General features: G+C 48.7%; 1 protein-coding gene across 3 annotated transcripts in view; it reads left to right on the forward strand.

The window, feature by feature from the left end:
* The window catches only part of trpm7 (transient receptor potential cation channel, subfamily M, member 7), a 207375-nt gene that overhangs the window by 123779 nt on the left and 62277 nt on the right, over positions 1-21319 (forward strand). For all 3 annotated transcript variants that reach the window (XR_011933842.1, XM_072470267.1, XM_072470268.1), the window contains one exon: positions 20465-20505. Coding sequence is in view for 2 of the 3 variants with exons in the window: in XM_072470267.1 (XP_072326368.1) it covers positions 20465-20505 (41 nt within the window). In the remaining variant the exon portion in view is untranslated. The remainder of the gene's footprint in view (positions 1-20464; positions 20506-21319) is intronic.

The following is a 21319-nucleotide window of genomic DNA, read 5'->3' on the forward strand; positions in this document are numbered from 1 at the left end:
TGCTGCCTGAGGGCGGCACGGTGACATCGTGGTTAGCACTGCTACCCGAGGGCGGCACGGTGGCGTAGTGGTTAGCACTGCTACCCGAGGGCGGCACGGTGGCGTAGTGGTTAGCACTGCTACCCGAGGGCGGCACGGTGGCGTAGTGGTTAGCACTGCTGCCCCAGGGCGGCACGGTGGCGCAGTGGTTAGCACTGCTGCCCCAGGGCGGCACGGTGGCGCAGTGGTTAGCACTGCTGCCCGAGGACGGCACGGTGACACTGGTTAGCACTGCTGCCCGAGGACGGCACGGTGACACTGGTTAGCACTGCTACCCGAGGGTGGCACGGTGACACAGTGGTTAGCACAGCTGCCCAGCACGGCACGGTGACACAGTGGTTAGCACTGCTGCCCCAGTGCGGCACGGTGACAGTGGTTAGCACTGCTGCCCCAGGGCGGCACGGTGACAGGTGTTAGCACTGCTGCCAGAGGGTGGCACGGTGGTGCAGTGGTTAGCACTGCTGCCCGAGGGCGGATCAGTGACACCGTGGTTAGCACTGCTGCCCCAGTGCGGCACGGTGACAGTGGTTAGCACTGCTGCCCCAGGGCGGCACGGTGACAGGTGTTAGCACTGCTGCCAGAGGGTGGCACGGTGGCGCAGTGGTTAGCGCTGCTGCCTACGGCGCTGAGGACATGGGTTCTAAAAGAAACTAGGCAGGTTAGCTTGTGATTTGATGTATTAATTACAAAGCAACAGTGTGGTATTTATGTACATTCTTGAGCATTTCACACTGTTGACATGAGTCCCTTGTGACACTTGGACACTAGGTTTGCTTCTGGGAATGACTGGCAATGCTGAATTCGAGGGTGAGTCTAGTTCAAAAACCCAAACACTCCAGCTGCTGTAATAGACAAAGTTTTTCTCAACATGGTTTCAAGAGCATTTTCTGCTGTCACACGATCAATTTTAAGATTTTCCCAAGTCCTGATACAGCTTTGATTGAAATTCTTTGTCAACCTGTCATGAATGTTGATGCTGTTAGTGGAATTTGAGACTTGCAAATTCTGCTACAGCTACATAATCGAAATTGGTAAGAGCCATGTGATCAGTTTCCTGAAGTAATGCCTGTATAATAGTTGATAAGGTTTCCATCTGGATTCGATGTCCAGTATCTGCATTCTCTCATGTTGCCATTTTTCTGAAATGCCAATTCGTAAACTACTTATTGTGGGTGACTGAAACCATGGAAGTTGATTGTAAGTGGATTTGCTCACTAAGTCCAATTCATATGCAATGTTCACGTGAATGATATCAGTGACAAAAGCCAGTCGAAGAACCAACGAAAACACAACATGATTTATGCGTTAGATTAAAGAAAAGCTAGTGGCGTGTTAGGGCCGACCTCTACTCTATCGTGCTGCTTCTGTTGTAAGATGTGATCAGCTACAGTGTTTAAAGATCTCGCGCATCCCACTATTTCACAGGGATATTAGAATAATATTTCACTGATAATATAATAATCTTTATTAGTATCACAAGTACGCTTACATTAACACTGCAATGAAGTTACTGTGAAAATCCCCTCGTCGCCACATTCCGGCGCCTGTTCGGGTACACTGAGGGAGAATTCAGAATGTCCAATTCACCTAACAGCATGTCTTTATGGACTTATGGGAGGAAGACGGAGGATCCGGACGAAACCCACGCAGATGATGCGAATGTGCAGACTCTGCACAGACAGTGACCCAAGCTCGGAATTGAACCCAGGTCCCTGGCGCAGTGAAGCAACAGTGCTAACCACTGTGTTACTGTGCCACCCATTTAATTCATCCGTGGGATTTGGACCTCACTAGCAAGGCAGATATTTATTGCTATCCCTAATTGTCCATGATTCAAAAAGCGTTGCAAGGATAGTTCCAGTACATAGAACATACAGTGCAGAAGGAGGCCATTCAGCCCATCGAGTCTGCACCGACCCATTTAAGCCCTCATTTCCACCCTATCCCCGTAACCCAATAACCCCTCCTAACCTTTTTTGGTCACGAAGGTCAATTTATCATGGTCAATCCACCTAACGTGCACGTCTTTGGACTGTGGGAGGAAACCCACGCACACACGGGGAGAACGTGCAATCTCTGCACAGACAGTGACCCAGCGGGGGATCGAACCTGGGACCCTGGTGCTGTGAAGCCACAGTGCTAGCCACTTGTGCTGCCCACACTGTAGTTACAGGCCAGTCAATTCAGTGGTAGACAAGATCCTAGAAATAATTATTTGGGATGGAGTTAGAGTTGGAAAAATGTGGGTTGAATTGGAAGAGCAGTATGGATTTCTAAAGGAGAAATATGTTTAACTAACTTGCTGGAGTTCTTTGGGTAGGTCGGAGAAAAGATCGACAGGGACAAAATTGGCTGAATGCTAGGGAGCAGAGAGTAACAGTCAATGGATATTTTTCAGGATGGATGAAGGTTCGTAGTTGTGTTCCCCAGGGATCGGTATTGGGGCCCATGCTTTTCCTGATCTATATTAATGATCTAGCAGGGGAATGTTAGGCTATTTTCTTTGGGAGGGACTTGTTAGGGATGGAAATGATGTATGTACTATGTTTATATTTGGATTCGCTTTCTTTTCTGTTTTTGTAATTCTATAAAATTACAAATAGCTTAATAAATTTTTCTTTTTAAAAAACATAATCTAGATTTTGGTGTGTAGGGGACAATTTCAAAGTTTGTGGATGACATAAAACTTGGAAGGGTTGTAGATTGAGGACGACAGTGTAGAACTTCAAAGGACAGACAGGCTGGTGGAGTTGACCGGCTGGCGGAGTGGGCAGGCAGGCGGCAGATGAAGTTCAATGTCGAGAAGTGTGAGGTGGTGCATTTTGGTAGGAAGAACATGGAGAGATTGTTTAAAATAAGGGGTAAAATTCTAAATTGGGTGCAGGAGCAGAGGGACCCGGGTGGCAGGACAGGTAGAGAGAGCAGTTAATAAAGCAGAGAGTATCCTGGACCATTCAATACGATCATGGTGAGATCCCGGCCTCAACCATTTTCCTGCCTCTTCCCCGTAACCCTTGGACCTATTGCTAATTTAAAATATGTCTATCTCCTCAAATTTGCTCAATGTCCCGGCATCCATTGCATTCTTGAGGTAATGATTCCACAGATTCACAACCCTTTGAGAGAAATAATTTCTCCTCCCCTCTGTTTTAAATCTATTGCCCCCTTATCCTAAAACTATGACCTCGGGGCAGCACGGTGGCACAGTGGTTAACATTGCTGCCTCACTGCGCCGATGACCCAGGTTCGATCCCGGCTGTCCGTGTGGAGTTTGCACATTCTGCCCGTGTTTGCCCCTTAATTGGAAAAACCCATTTAGCAAGAAATGTTGGAAACAACTTCTATTTAGATTTGCAAAAAGAAGCTTCTATTTGTAATCTCAATTACAGTCTTGCCTCGTTTTCTTGATTCCTTGAATTAGAAGCTTTCAGACTTGCTCTGCAGAATAAATGAACTTTATCCAATGTCTACCCTATATTTGTATTTGTCATTCCGATAAAACAGTTCTCGGACCGTGCTTTGGTAAAGTTCATTTTCATTTATCTCCAGAACGAATATAGCCACATGCTTCCTCTCTGGAGATACCCATTTGTTTTTGCTAGCTGTAGAGCTTGTCATTTTTGGCAAAGATATTGATTGTTGGGCAGCCATTTGTTTCCCTTGAAAACAAAACCATTATTAAACGCTTTTATTCTCAGCAATGGATGACTGCAGTTTTGGCCTCCTTCTCTGAGGAAGGATGTTCTTGCTCTCGAGGGAGTGCAGCGAAGGTTTACCAGACTGATTCCAGAGATGGCGGGACTGTCCTATGAGGAGAGATTGACTAGGTTAGGATAGTTCTTGCTGGAGTTCAGAAGAATGAGGGGGCATCTCATAAAGATTATAACATTTTAACTGGATTAGACAGGGTGGGTGCAGGGAAGATGTTCCCAATGATGGGTGTGTCCAGAACCAGGGGTCACATTCTGAGGTTTCAGGGTAAACCATTTTGGACAGAGTTACAGAGACATTTCTTCACCCAAAGAGTGGTGAGCCTGTGGAATTCATTACCACAGGAAGTAATTGATGCTAAAACATTGAATATATTCAAGAGGTGGCTGGATATAGCACTTGGGGACAATGGGATCAAAGGCTATGGGGAGAAAGCAGGATTAGGCTATTGAGTTGGATGATCAGCCATGATCGTGATGAATGGCGGAGCAGGCTCGAAGGGCCAAAAGGCCTCCTCCTCCTATCTCCTATGTATCTATGTATACTGATCAAGCACAAGTAAGAAACACATGATACTTTTACAGTAGCCACTTTGGTTTAATCTGCAAATTGTTTCTCCATGATTCTTTGCTAAGTGGCTACTGTTTAAGAAAAAAAATGTCTGTATTTTGAGGCAATATTCTACATAGATCTACACAGAACATACAGTGAAGAAGGAGGCCATTCAGGCCATAGAGTCTGTACCGACCCACTTAAGCCCTCACTTCCATCCTATCCCCGTAACCCAATAACCCCTCCTAACCTTTTTGGACACTAAGGGCAATTTAGCATGGCCAATCCACCTAACCTGCACGTCTTTGGACTGTGGGAGGAAACCGGAGCACCCGGAGGAAACCCACGCAGACATGTGGAGAACGTGCAGACTCCGCACAGACAGTGACCCAGCAGGGAATCAAACCTTGGTCCCTGGCACTGTGAAGGCACAGTGCTATTCACCTGTGCTACCATGCTGCTCACTATTGACTCCGACCTGGACAATGCGACCTCAAACTTAAGTCTGAATTCTCTGATTTTTACATACTACTTATTAAATTCATACCAGTGATGATTTAAAGATAAAGGTGGCTAAGATATTTTTTCCATGCGATATTATTTCTGTATTGTTGCAAAAAGAGGCATGCTGCCATCTTTTATTCGTCAAGATCGATTGCAAGATTACCAACCATGTAGGGAACAACAATTTGTATTGCATGAGAAGAGAGTGCTGATTTTTAAATAAATTTAGAGTACTCAATTAATTTTTCCAATTATGGGGCAATTTAGCGTGGCAGTTAACTGTTCCCTGCACATCTTTGGGTTGTGGGGTGAAACCCACGCAGACACTGGGGGAATGTGCAAACGCCACACAGACGGTTACCCAGGGCCGGGATCGAACCTGGGACCTCGGTGCTGTGAGGCAGCAGTGCTAACCACTGCATCACCGTGCTGCCCCAAGACTGTGCTGATTGGTTGGCAAGAGGACTGCTGAATGGTAGAAACGTCCAGAAGAATGCAGCAGGGGACAGTTAACTGCCACGGTTTGGTTTCAATTCAAACCAGGCAGGTCGACTCTGGTCCATTTATTGCCTTGGGGAATGAACCAGGCAATGGTTGATCTCAAGCTTTCGTTTAGAACATAGAACATAGAAAAATACAGCACAGAACAGGCCCTTCGGCCCACGATGTTGTGCCGAACGTTTGTCCTAGATTAAGAACAAATAAATCTACACCCCATCATTCTACCGTAATCCATGTACCTATCCAATAGCCGCTTGAAGGTCCCTAATGTTTCCGACTCAACTACTTCCACAGACAGTGCATTCCATGCCCCCACTACTCTCTGGGTAAAGAACCTACCTCTGATATCCCTCCTATATCTTCCACCTTTCACCTTAAATTTATGTCCCCTTGTAATGGTTTGTTCCACCCGGGGAAAGAGTCTCTGACTGTCTACTCTATCTATTCCCCTGATCATCTTATAAACCTCTATCAAGTCGCCCCTCATCCTTCTCCGTTCTAATGAGAAAAGGCCTAGCACCCTCAACCTTTCCTCGTAAGACCTACTCTCCATTCCAGGCAACGTCCTGGTAAATCTCCTTTGCACCTTTTCCAAAGCTTCCACATCCTTCCTAAAATGAGGCGACCAGAACTGTACACACTACTCCAAATGTGGCCTTACCAAGGTTTTGTACAGCTGCATCATCACCTCACGGCTCTTAAATTCAATCCCTCTGTTAATGAACGCTAGCACACCATAGGCCTTCTTCACAGCTCTATCCACTTGAGTGGCAACTTTCAAAGATCTATGAACATAGACCCCAAGATCTCTCTGCTCCTCCACATTGCTAAGAACTCTACCGTTAACCCTGTATTCTGCATTCATATTTGTCCTTCCAAAATGGACAACCTCACACTTTTCAGGGTTAAACTCCATCTGCCACTTCTCAGCCCAGCTCTGCATCCTATCTATGTCTCTTTGCAGCCGACAACAGCCCTCCTCACTATCCACAACTCCACCAATCTTCGTATCGTCTGCAAATTTACTGACCCACCCTTCAACTCCCTCATCCAAGTCATTAATGAAAATCACAAACAGCAGAGGACCCACAACGTATCCCTGCGGTATGCCACTCGTAACTGGGATCCAGGCTGAATATTTGCCATCCACCACCACTCTCTGACTTAAAAAATATATATATTTATTAAAGTTTTTTAACAACACAATTTTTCTCCCTTACAAACAATAACCCTTCCGCCCCGTAACAAAATAACAAAAAATCGCACTGAGCAAGATATATACATGGCAAAATGGTATATTTACATAGCTTTATAGACTGGCTCTCTCCCGCACGTGGCAGTTTCCCCCACCCTTCATGTTATCTCTTGCTCATCCATCCCCCAAGCAGTCCCCCATTCCCCCCTCTCCCAAGACGTCCCCCCCGGGTTGCTGCTGCTGCTGACCGACCTTCCTCTAACGCTCCGCGAGATAGTCTAGGAACGGTTGCCACCGCCTGTAGAACCCCTGCGCAGACCCTCTCAAGGCGAACTTAGTCCTCTCCAACTTTATGAACCCAGCCATATCGTTTATCCAGGCCTCCACGCTGGGGGGCTTCGCCTCCTTCCACATTAGCAAGATCCTTCGCCGGGCTACGAGGGACGCAAAGGCCAGAATGCCGGCCTCTTTCGCCTCCTGCACTCCCGGTTCGTCCACTACTCCGAATATTGCTAGCCCCCAGCTTGGCTTGACCTGGACTTTCACCACCTGAGATATTGCTCCTGCCACTCCTCTCCAGAACCCCTCCAGTGCCGGGCATGACCAAAACATATGGACATGGTTCGCCGGGCTCCTTGAGCACCTTCCACATCTGTCCTCTACCCCAAAGAACCTACTCAACCTCGCCCCCGTCAAGTGTGCTCTGTGAACCACCTTAAATTGTATCAGGCTGAGCCTGGCACATGAGGAGGAGGAATTAACCCTACCTAGGGCATCAGCCCACAGACCTTCCTCGATCTCCTCCCCCAGCTCCTCCTCCCATTTACCCTTCAACTCTTCTACCAGCGCTTCCCCCTCTTCTTTCATCTCCTGGTGTATTTCCGACACCTTGCCCTCCCCGACCCATACACCCGAGATCACCCTGTCTTGAATTTCTTGTGCCGGGAGCAACAGGAATTCCCTGACCTGTCTCCTCACAAAAGCCCTCACCTGCATATATCTAAAGGCATTTCCCGGGGGTAACTCAAACTTCTCCAGTGCCCCTAGGCTCGCAAATGTCCCGTCAATGAACAGGTCCCCCATTCTTCCATTCTTCTAATCCCCGCCCGATGCCAGCTCTGGAACCCCCCCCCCCCCGTCCATCTTCCCCGGGACAAACCGGTGGTTACCCCTGATCGGGGACCACACCGAGGCTCCAACTGCACCCCTGTGCCGTCTCCACTGGCCCCAGATCCTTAACGTTGCCGCCACCACTGGGCTCGTGGTATACTTTGACGGCGAGAACGGCAGCGGTGCCGTCACCAACCCCCCCAGGCTCGTTCCTTTACAGGACGCCATCTCCATCCTCTTCCATGCCACCCCCCCCCCTCCCTCCATAACCCACTTGCGGATCATCGACACATTTGCTGCCCAGTAGTAGCTCCCCAGGTTTGGCAGCGCCAACCATCCTCGGTCCCTACTGCGTTCCAGGAACCCTCTCCTTACCCTCGGGGTCTTATTCGCCCACTCAAACCCCATAATGCTCGTACTTACTCTCTTAAAAAAGCCTTTGGTGATCACGATGGGAAGGCACTGAAACACAAACAGAAACCTCAGAGGGACCACCATTTTGACCGACTGCACTCTACCCGCCAGCGAGAGCGGTAACATGTCCCATCTTTTGAAGTCCTCCTCCATTTGGTCCACCAACCTCATCAGATTCAGTTTATGTAGGGCCCCCCAACTCCTGGCTATCTGGATCCCCAGATACCGAAAACTCCCCGCCGCCCTCCTCAGCGGTAGGTCCCCTATCCCTCTTTCTTGGTCCCCTGCCTGTAATACAAAGAGCTCACTCTTCCCTACATTGAGCTTATGGCCCGAAAACTCCCCAAACTCCCTTAGAGTCTGCATGACCTCCACCATCCCCTCCATTGGATCCGCCACGTACAGCAACAGGTCATCCGCATATAGCGACACCCGATGCTCTTCTCCCCCTCGGACCACCCCCCTCCATTTATTAGACTCCCTCAATGACATGGCCAATGGTTCGATCGCCAATGCAAACAACAGGGGGGACAGGGGGCACCCCTGCCTCGTTCCTCGGTACAGCCGAAAGTACTCCGACCTCCGCCGGTTCGTCACTACACTCGCCACCGGGGCTCTGTAAAGGAGCTTAACCCAGCTGATAAACCCTCCCCCGAACCCAAACCTACGCAGCACCTCCCAGAGGTACTCCCACTCTACTCGGACAAAGGCCTTTTCCGCGTCCATAGCTGCCACTATCTCCGCCTCTCCCCCCTCCGATGGCATCATTATCACGTTTAAGAGCCGCCGCACATTAGTGTTTAATTGCCTGCACTTTACGAATCCCGTCTGGTCCTCATGGATCACCCCCGGAACACAGTCCTCAATCCTCGTGGCCAGCACTTTTGCCAACAACTTAGCGTCCACATTGAGGAGTGAGATCGGCCTGTACGATCCACATTGCAGTGGGTCCTTGTCCCGCTTTAGGATCAAAGAAATTGTCTCTTCCGACATTGTCGGGGGCAGGGTCCCCTCCTCTCTTGCCTTGTTAAAGGTCCTCACTAGTAGCGGGGCCAACAGGTCTACGTACTTTCTGTCGAACTCCACCGGGAACCCGTCCGGCCCCGGGGCCTTCCCCGCCTGCATACTCCCCAAACCCTTGCTCAACTCCTCCAACCCAATTGGTTCCCCCCAAACCAGCCACCTCCTGCTCCTCCACCCTCGGGAATCTCAGTTGGTCTAGGAATCGTCTCATCCCCTCTTCCCCCGCTGGGGGCTGGGATCTGTACAGCTCTTCATAGAAGGCCTTGAATACCTCGTTTATTTTCGTCGCACTCCGAACTTTGGCTCCCCTTCCATCTTTGACTCCCCCGATTTCCCTCGCTGCCGTCCTCTTACGGAGCTGGTGTGCCAGCATCCGACTAGCCTTTTCCCCATACTCATAGGTCGCCCCCTGCGCCTTCCTCCACTGTGCCTCCGCCTTCCCTGTGGTCAACAAGTCAAACTCCGTCTGGAGCCGTCGTCTTTACCCAAGTAATCTTTCCTCCGGTGCCTCTGCGTACCTCCTGTCCACTTTCAAAATCTCCCCCACTAACCTCTCCCTTTCCATGCCCTCTGTCTTCTCCCTATGAGCCCTGATGGAGATTAGCTCTCCCCTGATCACCGCCTTCAACGCCTCCCATACCACCTCAACTCGCACCTCCCCGTTGTCGTTGGCCTCCAAGTACCTTTCGATGCACCCCCTCACCTTCCCACACACCACCTCATCTGCCAGCAGTCCCACATCCAGCTGCCACAGCGGGCGTTGGTCCCTCTCCTCTCCCAGCCCCATTTCCACCCAGTGCGGGGCATGGTCCGAAACGGCTATGACCGAATACTCCGTCCCCTCCACCCTTGGGATGAGCGCCCTGCCCAGAACAAAAAAATCTATCCGGGAGTAGGCCTTGTGCACGTGGGAGAAGAAAGAAAATTCCCTGGCCTGTGGCCTTGCAAACGCCCATGGGTCCCGTCCCGTCCCCCCCCCCCCCCCCCCAAAATCGGGTCCATAAACCCTCTAAGCACCTTGGCCGCCGCCGGCCTCTTTCCAGTCCTTGATCTTGAGCGGTCCAGTGCTTGGTCCAGCACTGTATTGAAGTCCCCTCCCATTATCAGGCCTACTATCTCTTGGTCCGGAATGCGCCTCAACATGCGCTTCATGAATCCAGCATCATCCCAGTTCGGGGCGTATACGTTTACCAACACCACCCATGTCCCTTGCAACCTACCGCTCACCATCACATATCTCCCTCCATTATCCACTACGATAGTCTTGGCCTCAAATGACACATGCTTTCCCACCAGAATTGCCACCCCTCTATTCTTCGCGTCCAGTCCAGAGTGAAATACCTGTCCTACCCACCCCCCTTCTTAACCTGACCTGGTCTGCCACCTTCAGGTGTGTCTCTTGGAGTATGGCCACGTCTGCCTTCAGTCCCTACAAGTGCGCGAACACTCGAGCCCTCTCCACCGGCCCATTCAGGCCCCTCATGTTCTACGTTATCAGCCGGATTGGAGGGGCTACCCCCGCCCCCCCCCCCCCCCCCCCCCCCCCCCCCCCCCCCGCGCCGACTAGCCATCTCCTTTTCTGGGCCAGTCCCATGTCTGCGTCTCCCTCACCCTCCAGTCCCCCAGCTGGGGGACCTCCGTCCCGACCACCTCTTCTGTGTCCCATTCCCTTTCGGCCAGTGCAGCAGCAACCCTTTCCGCCTTTCTTCCCACGCGCGGGATAAACCCCGCGCTTTCCAGAGCCTGCCCCGCCCCCTCTGGCGCAGCTCCTGACGCGGCCTTGTCTCTCTCCCCAGCCCATGTAACATTTCCTGCGCGTGATTGACCCCCTATATACAGCAACCATAACACATCAAACCTCAAACATCCCCCCCCCACCCTCATAAACCCTCAGTTAGAGTCCAACTTTTCAGTTTGTATGAAGGTCCACGCCTTTTCAGGCGTTTCGAAGCAGTAATGTTGGTCCCTGTATGTGTCCCACAATCGCGCTGGCTGCAGCATTCCAAATTTCACTCCTTTCCGGTGCAGCACCGCTTTGGCCCGGTTGAAACCTGCTCTCCGCTTTGCAACCTCCGTGCTCCAGTCCGTGTATATTCGAATCTCAGCATTGTCCCACTTGCTGCTCCGTTCCTTCTTGGCCCATTTCAGGACCCTCTCTCTGTCCGTAAACCGGTGAAATCTCACCACCATTGCCCTTGGCGGCTCGTTTGCCCGGGGCTTCCTCGCCAGCACCCGGTGTGCCCCGTCCAGCTCCAGCGACCTCGAAGGGGCCTCCGCGCCCATCATCACCCCGATCATCGTGTCCGCGTATGCCATGGCATTTCCCCCCTCCACTCCTTCTGGGAGACCAAGGATCCGCAGATTCTTTCTCCTCGACCTGTTCTCCAGGTCTTCGAGTCTTCCCGCCCCCCTCTTGTGCAGCGCCTCGTTCCGCTCCACTCTCACCGCCAGGCCCAAGAGCTTGTCCTCATTCTCACTAACTCTTTTCTGTACCTCCTGGATCTTCACCTCGTGGGCCTTCTGGGTTATCCCTAGTCTTTCAATTGCCGACAGCATAGGCGCCAGCATCTCCTTGCGCAGCTCCTCGAAGCAGCGCTTGATGAATTCCTGCAGCTCTGGCCTGCATTCCGCTTTGTCTCCGTCCTCCGCCATTTTGATTTTTTTCCCTCGCTTCTGCTGCTCCAATGCCGCTTTTTTGGCCATTGCACTTCTGGTCCGGTCCATAAAAGTTGGAGGGGGACCTCTCTCTTCACTTCCCCATGGGTTGTCGTCAAACAAAATTCCGTTCGGACTCCTCCAATGAGTCCGAAAGTCCGTAGTAGCGAGAGCTGCCGAATCGTGCGGCTTAGCTCCGCATAGCCGCAACCGGAAGTCCCACTCTCTGACTTCTAATGGTTAGCCAGTTCGTTATCCAACTGGCCAAATTTCCCACTATCCCATGCCTCCTTACTTTCTGCATAAGCCTACCATGGGGAACCTTAACAAATGCCTTACTAAAGTCCATGTGCACTACATCCACTGCTTTACCTTCATCCACGTGCTTGGTCACCTCCTCAAAGAATTCAATAAGACTTGTGAGGCAAGACCTACCCCTCACAAATCCGTGCTGACTATCCCTAATCAAGCAGGGTCTTTCCAGATGCTCAGAAATCCTATCCTTCAGTACCCTTTCCATTACTTTGCCTACCACCGAAGTAAGACTAACTGGCCTGTAATTCCCAGGGTTATCCCTATTCCCTTTTTTGAACAGGGGCACGACATTCGCCACTCTCCAATCCCCTGGTACCACCCCTGTTGACAGTGAGGACGAAAAGATCATTGCCAACGGCTCTGCAATTTCATCTCTTGCTTCCCATAGAATCCTTGGATATATCCCGTCAGGCCCGGGGGACTTGTCTATCCTCACGTTTTTCAAAATGCCCAACACATCTTCCTTCCTAACAAGTATTTCCTCGAGCTTACCAGTCTGTTTCACACTGTCCTCTCCAACAATATGGCTCCTCTCATTCGTAAATACTGAAAAAAAGTACTCGTTCAAGACTTCTCCTATCTCTTCAGACTCAATACACAATCTCCCGCTACTGTCCTTGATCGGACCGACCCTCGCTCTAGTCATTCTCATATTTCTCACATGTGTAAACGGCCTTGGGGTTTTCCTTGATCCTACCCGCCAAAGATTTTTCATAGAACATAGAACATTACAGCGCAGTACAGGCCCTTCGGCCCTCGATGTTGCGCCGACCTGCAAAACCACTCTAAAGCCCATCTACACTATTCCCTTATCGTCCATATGTCTATCCAATGACCATTTGAATGCCCTTAGTGTTGGCGAGTCCACTACTGTTGCAGGCAGGGCATTCCACACCCTTGCTACTCTCTGAGTAAAGAACCTACCTCTGACATCTGTCCTATATCTATCTCCCCTCAATTTAAAGCTATGTCCCCTCGTGCTAGACATCATCATCCGAGGAAAAAGGCTCTCACTGCCCACCCTATCTAACCCTCTCATCATCTTGTATGCCTCAATTAAGTCACCTCTTAACCTTCTCTCTAACGAAAACAGCCTCAAGTCCGTCAGCCTTTCCTCATAAGATCTTCCCTCCATACCAGGCAACATTCTGGTAAATCTCCTCTGCACCCTTTCCAATGGTTCCACATCCTTCCTATAATGCGGCGACCAGAATTGCACGCAATACTCCAAATGCGGCCGCACCAGAGTTTTGTACAGCTGCAACATGACCTTATGGCTCCGAAACTCAATCCCTCTACCAGTAAAAGCTAACACACCGTACGCCTTCTAACCTCATCAACCTGGGTGGCAGCTTTCAGGGATCTATGTACATGGACACCGAGATCTCTCTGCTCACCCACACTGCCAAGAATCTTACCATTAGCCCTTACTCTGTCTTCCTGTTATTCCTTCCAAAATGAATCACCTCACACTTTTCTGCATTAAACTCCATTTGCCACCTCTCAGCCCAGCGCTGCAGCTTATCTATGTCCCTCTGTAGCTTGTAACATCCTTCCGCACTGTCCACAACTCCACCAACTTTAGTGTCATCTGCAAATTTACTCACCCATCCTTCTACGCCCTCCTCCAGGTCATTTATAAAAATGACAAACAGCAGTGGCCCCAAAACAGATCCTTGTGGTACACCACTAGTAACTGGACTCCAGTCTGAACATTTCCCATCAACCACCACCCTTTGTCTTCTTCCAGCTAGCCAATTTCTGATCCAAACTGCTAAATCACCCTGAATCCCATGTCTCCATATTTTCTGCAGTAGCTTACCGTGGGGAACCTTATCAAACGCTTTACTGAAATCCATATACACCACATCAACTGCTTTACCCTCATCCACCTGTTTGGTCACCTTCTCAAAGAACTCATTAAGGTTTGTGAGGCACGACCTACCCTTCACAAAACCGTGTTGACTATCTCTAATCAAATTATTCCTTTCCAGATGATTATACATCCTATCTCTTATAAACCGTTCCAAGATTTTGCCCACAACAGAAGTAAGGCTCACTGGTCTATAGTTACCGGGGTTGTCTCTACTCCCCTTCTTGAACAAGGGGACAACATTTGCTATCCTCCAGTCTTCTGGCACTATTCCTGTAGACAAAGATGACTTAAAGATCAAAGCCAAGGCTCAGCAATCTCCTCCCTAGCTTCCCAGAGATTCCTAGGACAAATCCCATCCGGCGCAGGGGACTTATCTATTTTCACACTTTCCAGAATTGCTAACACCTCCTCCTTATGAACCTCAAGCCCTTCTAGTCTAGTAGCCTGAATCTCAGTATTCTCCTCGACAACATTGTCTTTTTCCTGTGTGAATACTGACGAAAAATATTCATTTAGCACCTCCCCTATCTCCTCGGACTCCAAGCACAACTTCCCACTACTGTCCTTGACTGGCCCTACTCTTACCCTAGTCATTCATTTATTCCTGACATATCTATAGAAAGCTTTAGGGTTATCCTTGATCCTACCTGCCAAAGACTTCTCATGTCCCCTCCTGGCTCTTCTTAGCTCTTTCTTTAGGTCCTTCCTAGCTAACTTGTAACTCTTGAGCGTCCTAACTGAACCTTCATGTCTCATCTTTACATAAGTCTCCTTCTTCCTCTTGACAAGTGTTTCGACTGCTTTAGTCAACCACGGTTCCCTTGCTCGACCACTTCCTCCCTGCCTGACAGGTACATACTTATCAAGGACACGCAGTAGCTGTTCCTTGAACAAGCTCCACATTTCCATTGTGCCCATCCCCTGCAGTTTTCCTCTCCATCCGATGTATCCTAAGTCTTGCCTCACCGCATCATAATTGCCTTTCCCCCAGATATAGCTCTTGCCCTGCGGTATATACCTACCCCTTTCCATCATAAAGTAAACTTAATCGAATTGTGGTCACTATCACCAAAGTGCTCACCTACCTCCAAATCTAACACCTGTCCTGGTTCATTACCCAGTCTCAAATCCAATATGGCCTCGCCTCTCGTTGGCCTATCTACATACTGTGTCAGGAAACCCTCCTGCACACATTGGACAAAAACAGACCCATCTAAAGTACTTAAACTATAGCGTTTCCAGTCAATATTTGGAAAGTTAAAGTCCTCCATAACAACTACCCTGTTGCTTTCGCTCCCATCCAGAATCATCTGTGCAATCCTTTCCTCTACATCTCTGGAACTTTTCAGAGGCCTATAGAAAACCCCTAACAGGGTGACCTCTCCTTTCCTGTTTCGAACCTCAGCCCATACTACCTCAGTAGACGAGTCCTCATCAAACGTCCTTTCTGCCACCGTAATACTGTCCTTGACTAACAATGCCACCCCTCCCCCTCTTTTCCCACCTTCCCTGACCTTACTGAAATATCTAAACCCCGGCACTTGCAACAACCATTCCTGTCCCTGCTCTATTCATGTCTCCGAAATGGCCACAACATCGAAGTCCCAGGTACCAACCCATGCCGCAAGTTCACCCACCTTATTCCGGATGCTCCTGGCATTGAAGAAGACACATTTTAAACCACCTTCCTGCCTGCCGGTACACTCCTGCAACTTTGAAACCTAACTCATGACCTCACTACTCTCAACCTCCTGTATACTGGAGCTACAATTCAGGTTCCCAAGCCCCTGCTGAACTAGTTTAAACCCTCCCGAAGAGCATTAGCAAACTTCCCCCCCAGGATATTGGTACCCCTCTGGTCCAGGTGTAGACCATCCCGTTTGTAGAGGTCCCACTGACTCCAGAATGAGCCCCAATTATCCAGAAATCTGAAACCCTCCCTCCTGCACCATCCCTGTAGCCACGTGTTCAACTCCTCTCTCTCCCTATTCCTCGTCTCGCTATCACGTGGCACGGGTAACAACCCAGAGATAATAACTCTGTTTGTCCTAGATCTAAGTTTCCACCCTAGGAGGCAACACCAACCGCGAGTCTCCCTCGTTCCCACAGAATCTCCTATCTGTCCCCCGAACTATGGAGTCTCCAATTACTAATGCTCTACTCCTCTCCCTCCTTCCCTTCTGAGCAACAGGGACAGACTCTGGGCCAGAGACCTGTACCCCATGGCTTACCCCTGGTATGTGTCCCCCGTCCCCCCCCCAAAGCGGTATGCTTGTTACACAAGTATCCTTCTTCCTCTTAACAAGACATTCAACCTCTCTTGTCAACCATGGTTCCCTCACTCGACCATCTCTTCGCTGCCTGACAGGGACATACATATCAAGGACACGTTCAAGGAACAGGTACTACAAGTTCCACATTTCACTTGTGTCTGTCCCTGACAGCCTATGTTCCTAACTTATGCACTTCAATTCTTGTCTGACAACATCGTATTTGCCCTTCCCCCAATTGTAAACCTTGCCCTGTTGCACGCACCTATCCCTCTCCATTACTAAAGTGAAAGTCACAGAATTGTGGTCGCTATCTCCAAAATGCTCCCCCACTAACAAATCTATCACTTGCCCTGGTTCATTACCAAGTACCAAATGCAATATGGCGTCCCCTCTGGTCGGACAATCTACATACTGTGTTAGAAAAGCTTCCTGGACACATTGCACAAACACCACCCCATCCAATCTATTTGACCTAAAGAGTTTCCACTCTATGTTTGGGAAGTTGAAGTCACCCATGACTACTACCCTGTGACTTCTGCACCTTCCCAATCTGTTCCTCCACATCTCTGCTGCTATTGGGGGGCCTATAGAAAACTCCCAACAAGGTGACTGCTCCTTTCCTATTTCTGACTTCAACAAATTCTACCTCAGTAGGCAGATCCTCCTCGAACTGCCTTTCTGCAGCGTGTTATACTATCGCTAATTAACAATGCCCCCCCCCCCCAACCTCTTTTACCACCCTCCCTAATCTTATTGCAACATCTGTAACCAGGAACCTCCAACAACCATTTCTGCCCCTCTTCTATCCAAGTTTCTGTGATGGCCACCACATCGTAGTCCCAAGTACTGATCCATGCCTTAAGTTCACCCACCTTATTCCTGATGCTTCTTGCGTTGAAGTATACACACTTCAACCCATCTCCGTGCCTGCAAATACTCTCCTTTGTCAGTGTTCCCTTCCCCACTGCCTCATTACACGCTTTGGCGTCCTGAATATCGGCTACCTTAGTTGCTGGACTACAAATGCGGTTCCCATTCCCCTGCCAAATTAGTTTAAACCCTCCCGAAGAGTACTAGAAAACCTCCCTCCCAGGATATTGGTGCCCCTTAGTTGTAAAAGGTACAGTGCATGGACTTGCTCTTCTGACTGCAAAGGGCAATCCTATGTGTGACTATATGTAGCATCTAGAATGCATAAATGAGCCAGGCTGAGGGCGGCATGTGGCGCAGTGGTTAGCACTGGGACAGCGGCGCTGAGGACCTGGGTTCGAATCCCGGCCCTGGGTGACTGTCCGTGTGGAGTTTGCACAGTCTCCCCATGTCTGCGTGGGTTTCACCCCCACAACCCAAAGATGTGCAGGTCAGGTGGATTGGCCACGCTAAATTGCCTCTTAATTGGAGAAAAAAATAATTGGTACTCTGAATTTATTTAAAAAATAATAAATGAATGAGCCACGCTGTGAGCCCAAATTTATCAGGATTGTTTGGCAAACGTTATCTAATCTCGGAATTACATCTAATGTTGTACGCTGTTTGGAGTTTTGCAAGCAGGGGTCACCTGCTTGCCTGGGTACTCATTGTGCCTTTTTCAGCTAAACAAAAGTTCTGTTGACAGCCATTCCTTGTTCATTCCCTGTGCCAATTCCTAGGCCAATCAGAGTTGACTTCATAGAATATTCTGGTGCAGGGGGAGGCCATTTGTCCCATTGTGTCTGTATCGGCTCTTCCAATGAGCATTGTGACATCGCGCCATCTCCCTTACCCCCGGCTCCTTGGCTCTATCCAAAAAATCATCCTCACAATGCAAAGATGTGCAGGGTAGGTGGATTGTTGCTGCTACATTGCCCCTCAATTGGGGGGAAAAAAAAGAATTTGATACTCTAAATTTGTAATTTAAAAAAGTAATCCATGCCAGCTCTTTAATAATAATAATCTTTATTAGTGTCACAAGTAAGCTTACAATAACACTGCAATGAAGATACTAATCAACCCACAATTGTACCTGTGACTAATTAGATACATAGAATTTACAGTGCAGAAGGAGGCCATTCGGCCCATCAAGTCTGCACCGGCTCTTGGAAAGAGCACCCTACCCAAGCCCACATGTCCACCCTATCCCCATTAACCAGTAACCCCACCCAACACTAAGGGCAATTTTGAACACTAAGGACAATTTATCACGGCCAATCCACCTAACCTGCACATCTTTGGACTGTGGGAGGAAACCGGAGCACCCGGAGGAAACCCACGCACACACGGGGAGGACGTGCAGACTCCGCACAGACAGTGACCCAGCGGGGAATCGAACCTGGGACCCTGGAGCTGTGAAGCAACTGTGCTATCCACAATGCTACCGTGCTGCCCGTTCTAATTATTCAGGATAATTCTATCCTGAATAATTATTTCTAGAAGCTTGCCTACCACTGATATTAAACTAACAGGCCTGTAATTGCTGGGGCTATCCTTACATCCTTTTTTGAACAACTGCGTAGCATTTGTTATTCTCCAGTCCTCTGGCACCTCCCTGGAGTCGGGGGGGAAGGGGGGGGGGGGAGGAGAGACGGGAAGGTTATGGTCAGCGCCCCTGCCATTTCCATTTTCACTTCCTTCAATATCCTTGGATGCATTTTATCCAGCCCTGTTGCCTTCTCAACATTCAGTGCTGACGGTCTATTCAACACTTTCTCCCGACCAATTCCTTCCTAGGGACCAAATTTCTTCGTCTTGACACCATGGCCTGGTTTAAATTTGTGCAAAAGTTTGGTAGTTAACTAATTACCTGCTGCAATTTCCATGACAACGCCATGCCAGTCAGTGTCTACTTGCCAACCAATCGGTAGCATAAGTTTCCTTTACTGATGAGTAGCAAGATGCAAATCTTGGACAGCATGTCTCGTTTTTTCAGCAGTCCTGTACAGACAACTAGTTATTTGAGTATTTTTGAACTTTCCCATATTTCCTGTCCTCCTCATTGGGAGAACATGGAGATTTTTAGACTTGTATTTTGCTTCATTTATTTTTTATTCATTTTTTGGACTAACTGCCCTTCAACTGAGAGATTACTTGGATGGCAGCTTAAATTACACTGAACCCGATGGGTATCTTTGATCAACAATAGTTTTGTGGTCATCATTAGATTCTTAATTCAGGATTTGTATTAGATTTGAGCTCCGGTCCCTGGAGCATTACCCTGAGTCTTTGGATTACTTGTCCAGTGACCGTACCATCACGCCCCCGCTGACCCACAACTTTCAACTTGGGGTCTCATTCTAAAACTGGGTTTGGTTGCAATTTGACTGTGGAACATTAATGAAAACATGAGGTGTTGTATAAATTCCTGTTTTTCTATAGTGTGACTATTGTGAAAATATGAACTCCTTTAAAGATGCCTCCATTTACATGAGAGTTCAACTTCTATATATAAATATGTGCGGTATGCTCAAGAAAACTGGGAAGAATAATTGTTTGGTAGCACAGTGGTTAGCACTGCTGCCTCACAGTGCCAGGGACCTTGGTTCAATTCCAACTGTAGGTATCTATTTGTGTGGAGTTTGCACGTTCTCTCCGTGTCTGTGTGGGTTTCCTCCGGGTGCTCCGGTTTCCTCCCACAGTCCAAAGATGTGCAGGTTAGGTGACTTGGCCATGATAAATTGCCCTTAGTGTCCAAATGTTAGGTGGGGTTACGAGGATAGTGCAGGGGATTGGGCCGAGTTGGGGTGCTCATTCGGAGGGTAGGTTCAGACTTGCTGGACCAAATGGCAGCCTCCTGTACTGTAGGGATTCTATGAACCATAATATATTCAATACTCTGAAAGTTGCTATTTGCTATTGATTACCAAAACCTTACAAAAATTACATCTGATCCAATGAAGCAAACACGCACTAAACACTCCATTCTTGAGTGTTAGTTCAGTTTCAACAAAAAGTCCTGAAATGGATTAAAAACCAAGATGCTGAATGTAGTCAGCAGGTCAGGCAGCATTAGTGGGGAGAGAGAGAGACCATTCAGTTGAGTTCCAATGAAATCCACCCTGAAATATTTGTGAATTTAACAGCTTTTAAGCAAATAGAGAGAGAGGGAAAGTGGACAGGAAAAGAATAAAAGGGAGAGGCATATGCTCGGGTCCAACATCCTGGCCGTTACCTCCAGAGTCAGATTTCCTAACTTACATGTTGTACTATGACATAACCTTTACACTGGATCAGTCATATACATGAGAACAAGGTTCTTGAACATTGTGCTGTGTACAGTACCAGTATATTGAACATATTATGAAAATACTTCTCTCTTTATAGGACCGGCTTGAAGACAAGCAGATCGCAACCAGTTGTCAAATGTAAGTGGATGGAATAACAATGATTTCAACAAATACCCCTAGGTAGTAACAATCATGATATGATTGAACATTACATTTAATTTGAGGGAGAGAAGAGTGGGCCTAAGACTCTTATGCTTAAGTAAGGGCAGTTATGAGGTCTTGAAAGTAGAGTTGATGAAAATGAAATGGTCAGTTTGGTTAAGGGATAAATCAATAGCGATGCAGTGACAGACATTTAAGGGAATATTTCAAAATACTCCGAATGGATACATTCCAACAAGAAAAATTTGAAGGGGGGGACCCACCATCTGCAGTTAACTAAAAAAGTTAAAGATCATATCAAATGTCCAGAAAAAGCATATTGTGCAAAGGTGGGCGGCAGGTCAGAAGGTTGGACAGAACATAAAACACCACAAAGAATTACTAAAAGTTTCATGGAGTCAAAGAAGTTTATAACACGAAATCAGGCCCTTCGGCCCAACCTGTCCATGCCACCCAGTTTTTACCACTAAGCTAGTCCCAATTGCCCTCATTTGCCCCATGATTCGCCATACCCAGCTTTCCCATATAACTGTCTAAATGCTTTTTAAAAGACAAAACTGTACCCGCCTCTACCACTGCCTTTGACGGCTCGTTTCAGACACTCACCACCCTCTGTGGAAAAAATTGCCCCTCTGGACCCTTTTGTAATAATAACAAAGAACAGCACAGGAACAGGCCCTTCGGCCCTCCAAGCCTGTACAGAGGGGTCACAGCCGTCCGTCGCGGCGCTCCCGATCGTGTATATCCGCATGCAGCAGCCGGCCTTTAATAAGGCCGGCTGCGAGCAGCC

This window comes from Scyliorhinus torazame, chromosome 12 (genome assembly GCF_047496885.1).
Source record: "Scyliorhinus torazame isolate Kashiwa2021f chromosome 12, sScyTor2.1, whole genome shotgun sequence".
NCBI classification, from domain to species: domain Eukaryota; kingdom Metazoa; phylum Chordata; class Chondrichthyes; order Carcharhiniformes; family Scyliorhinidae; genus Scyliorhinus; species Scyliorhinus torazame.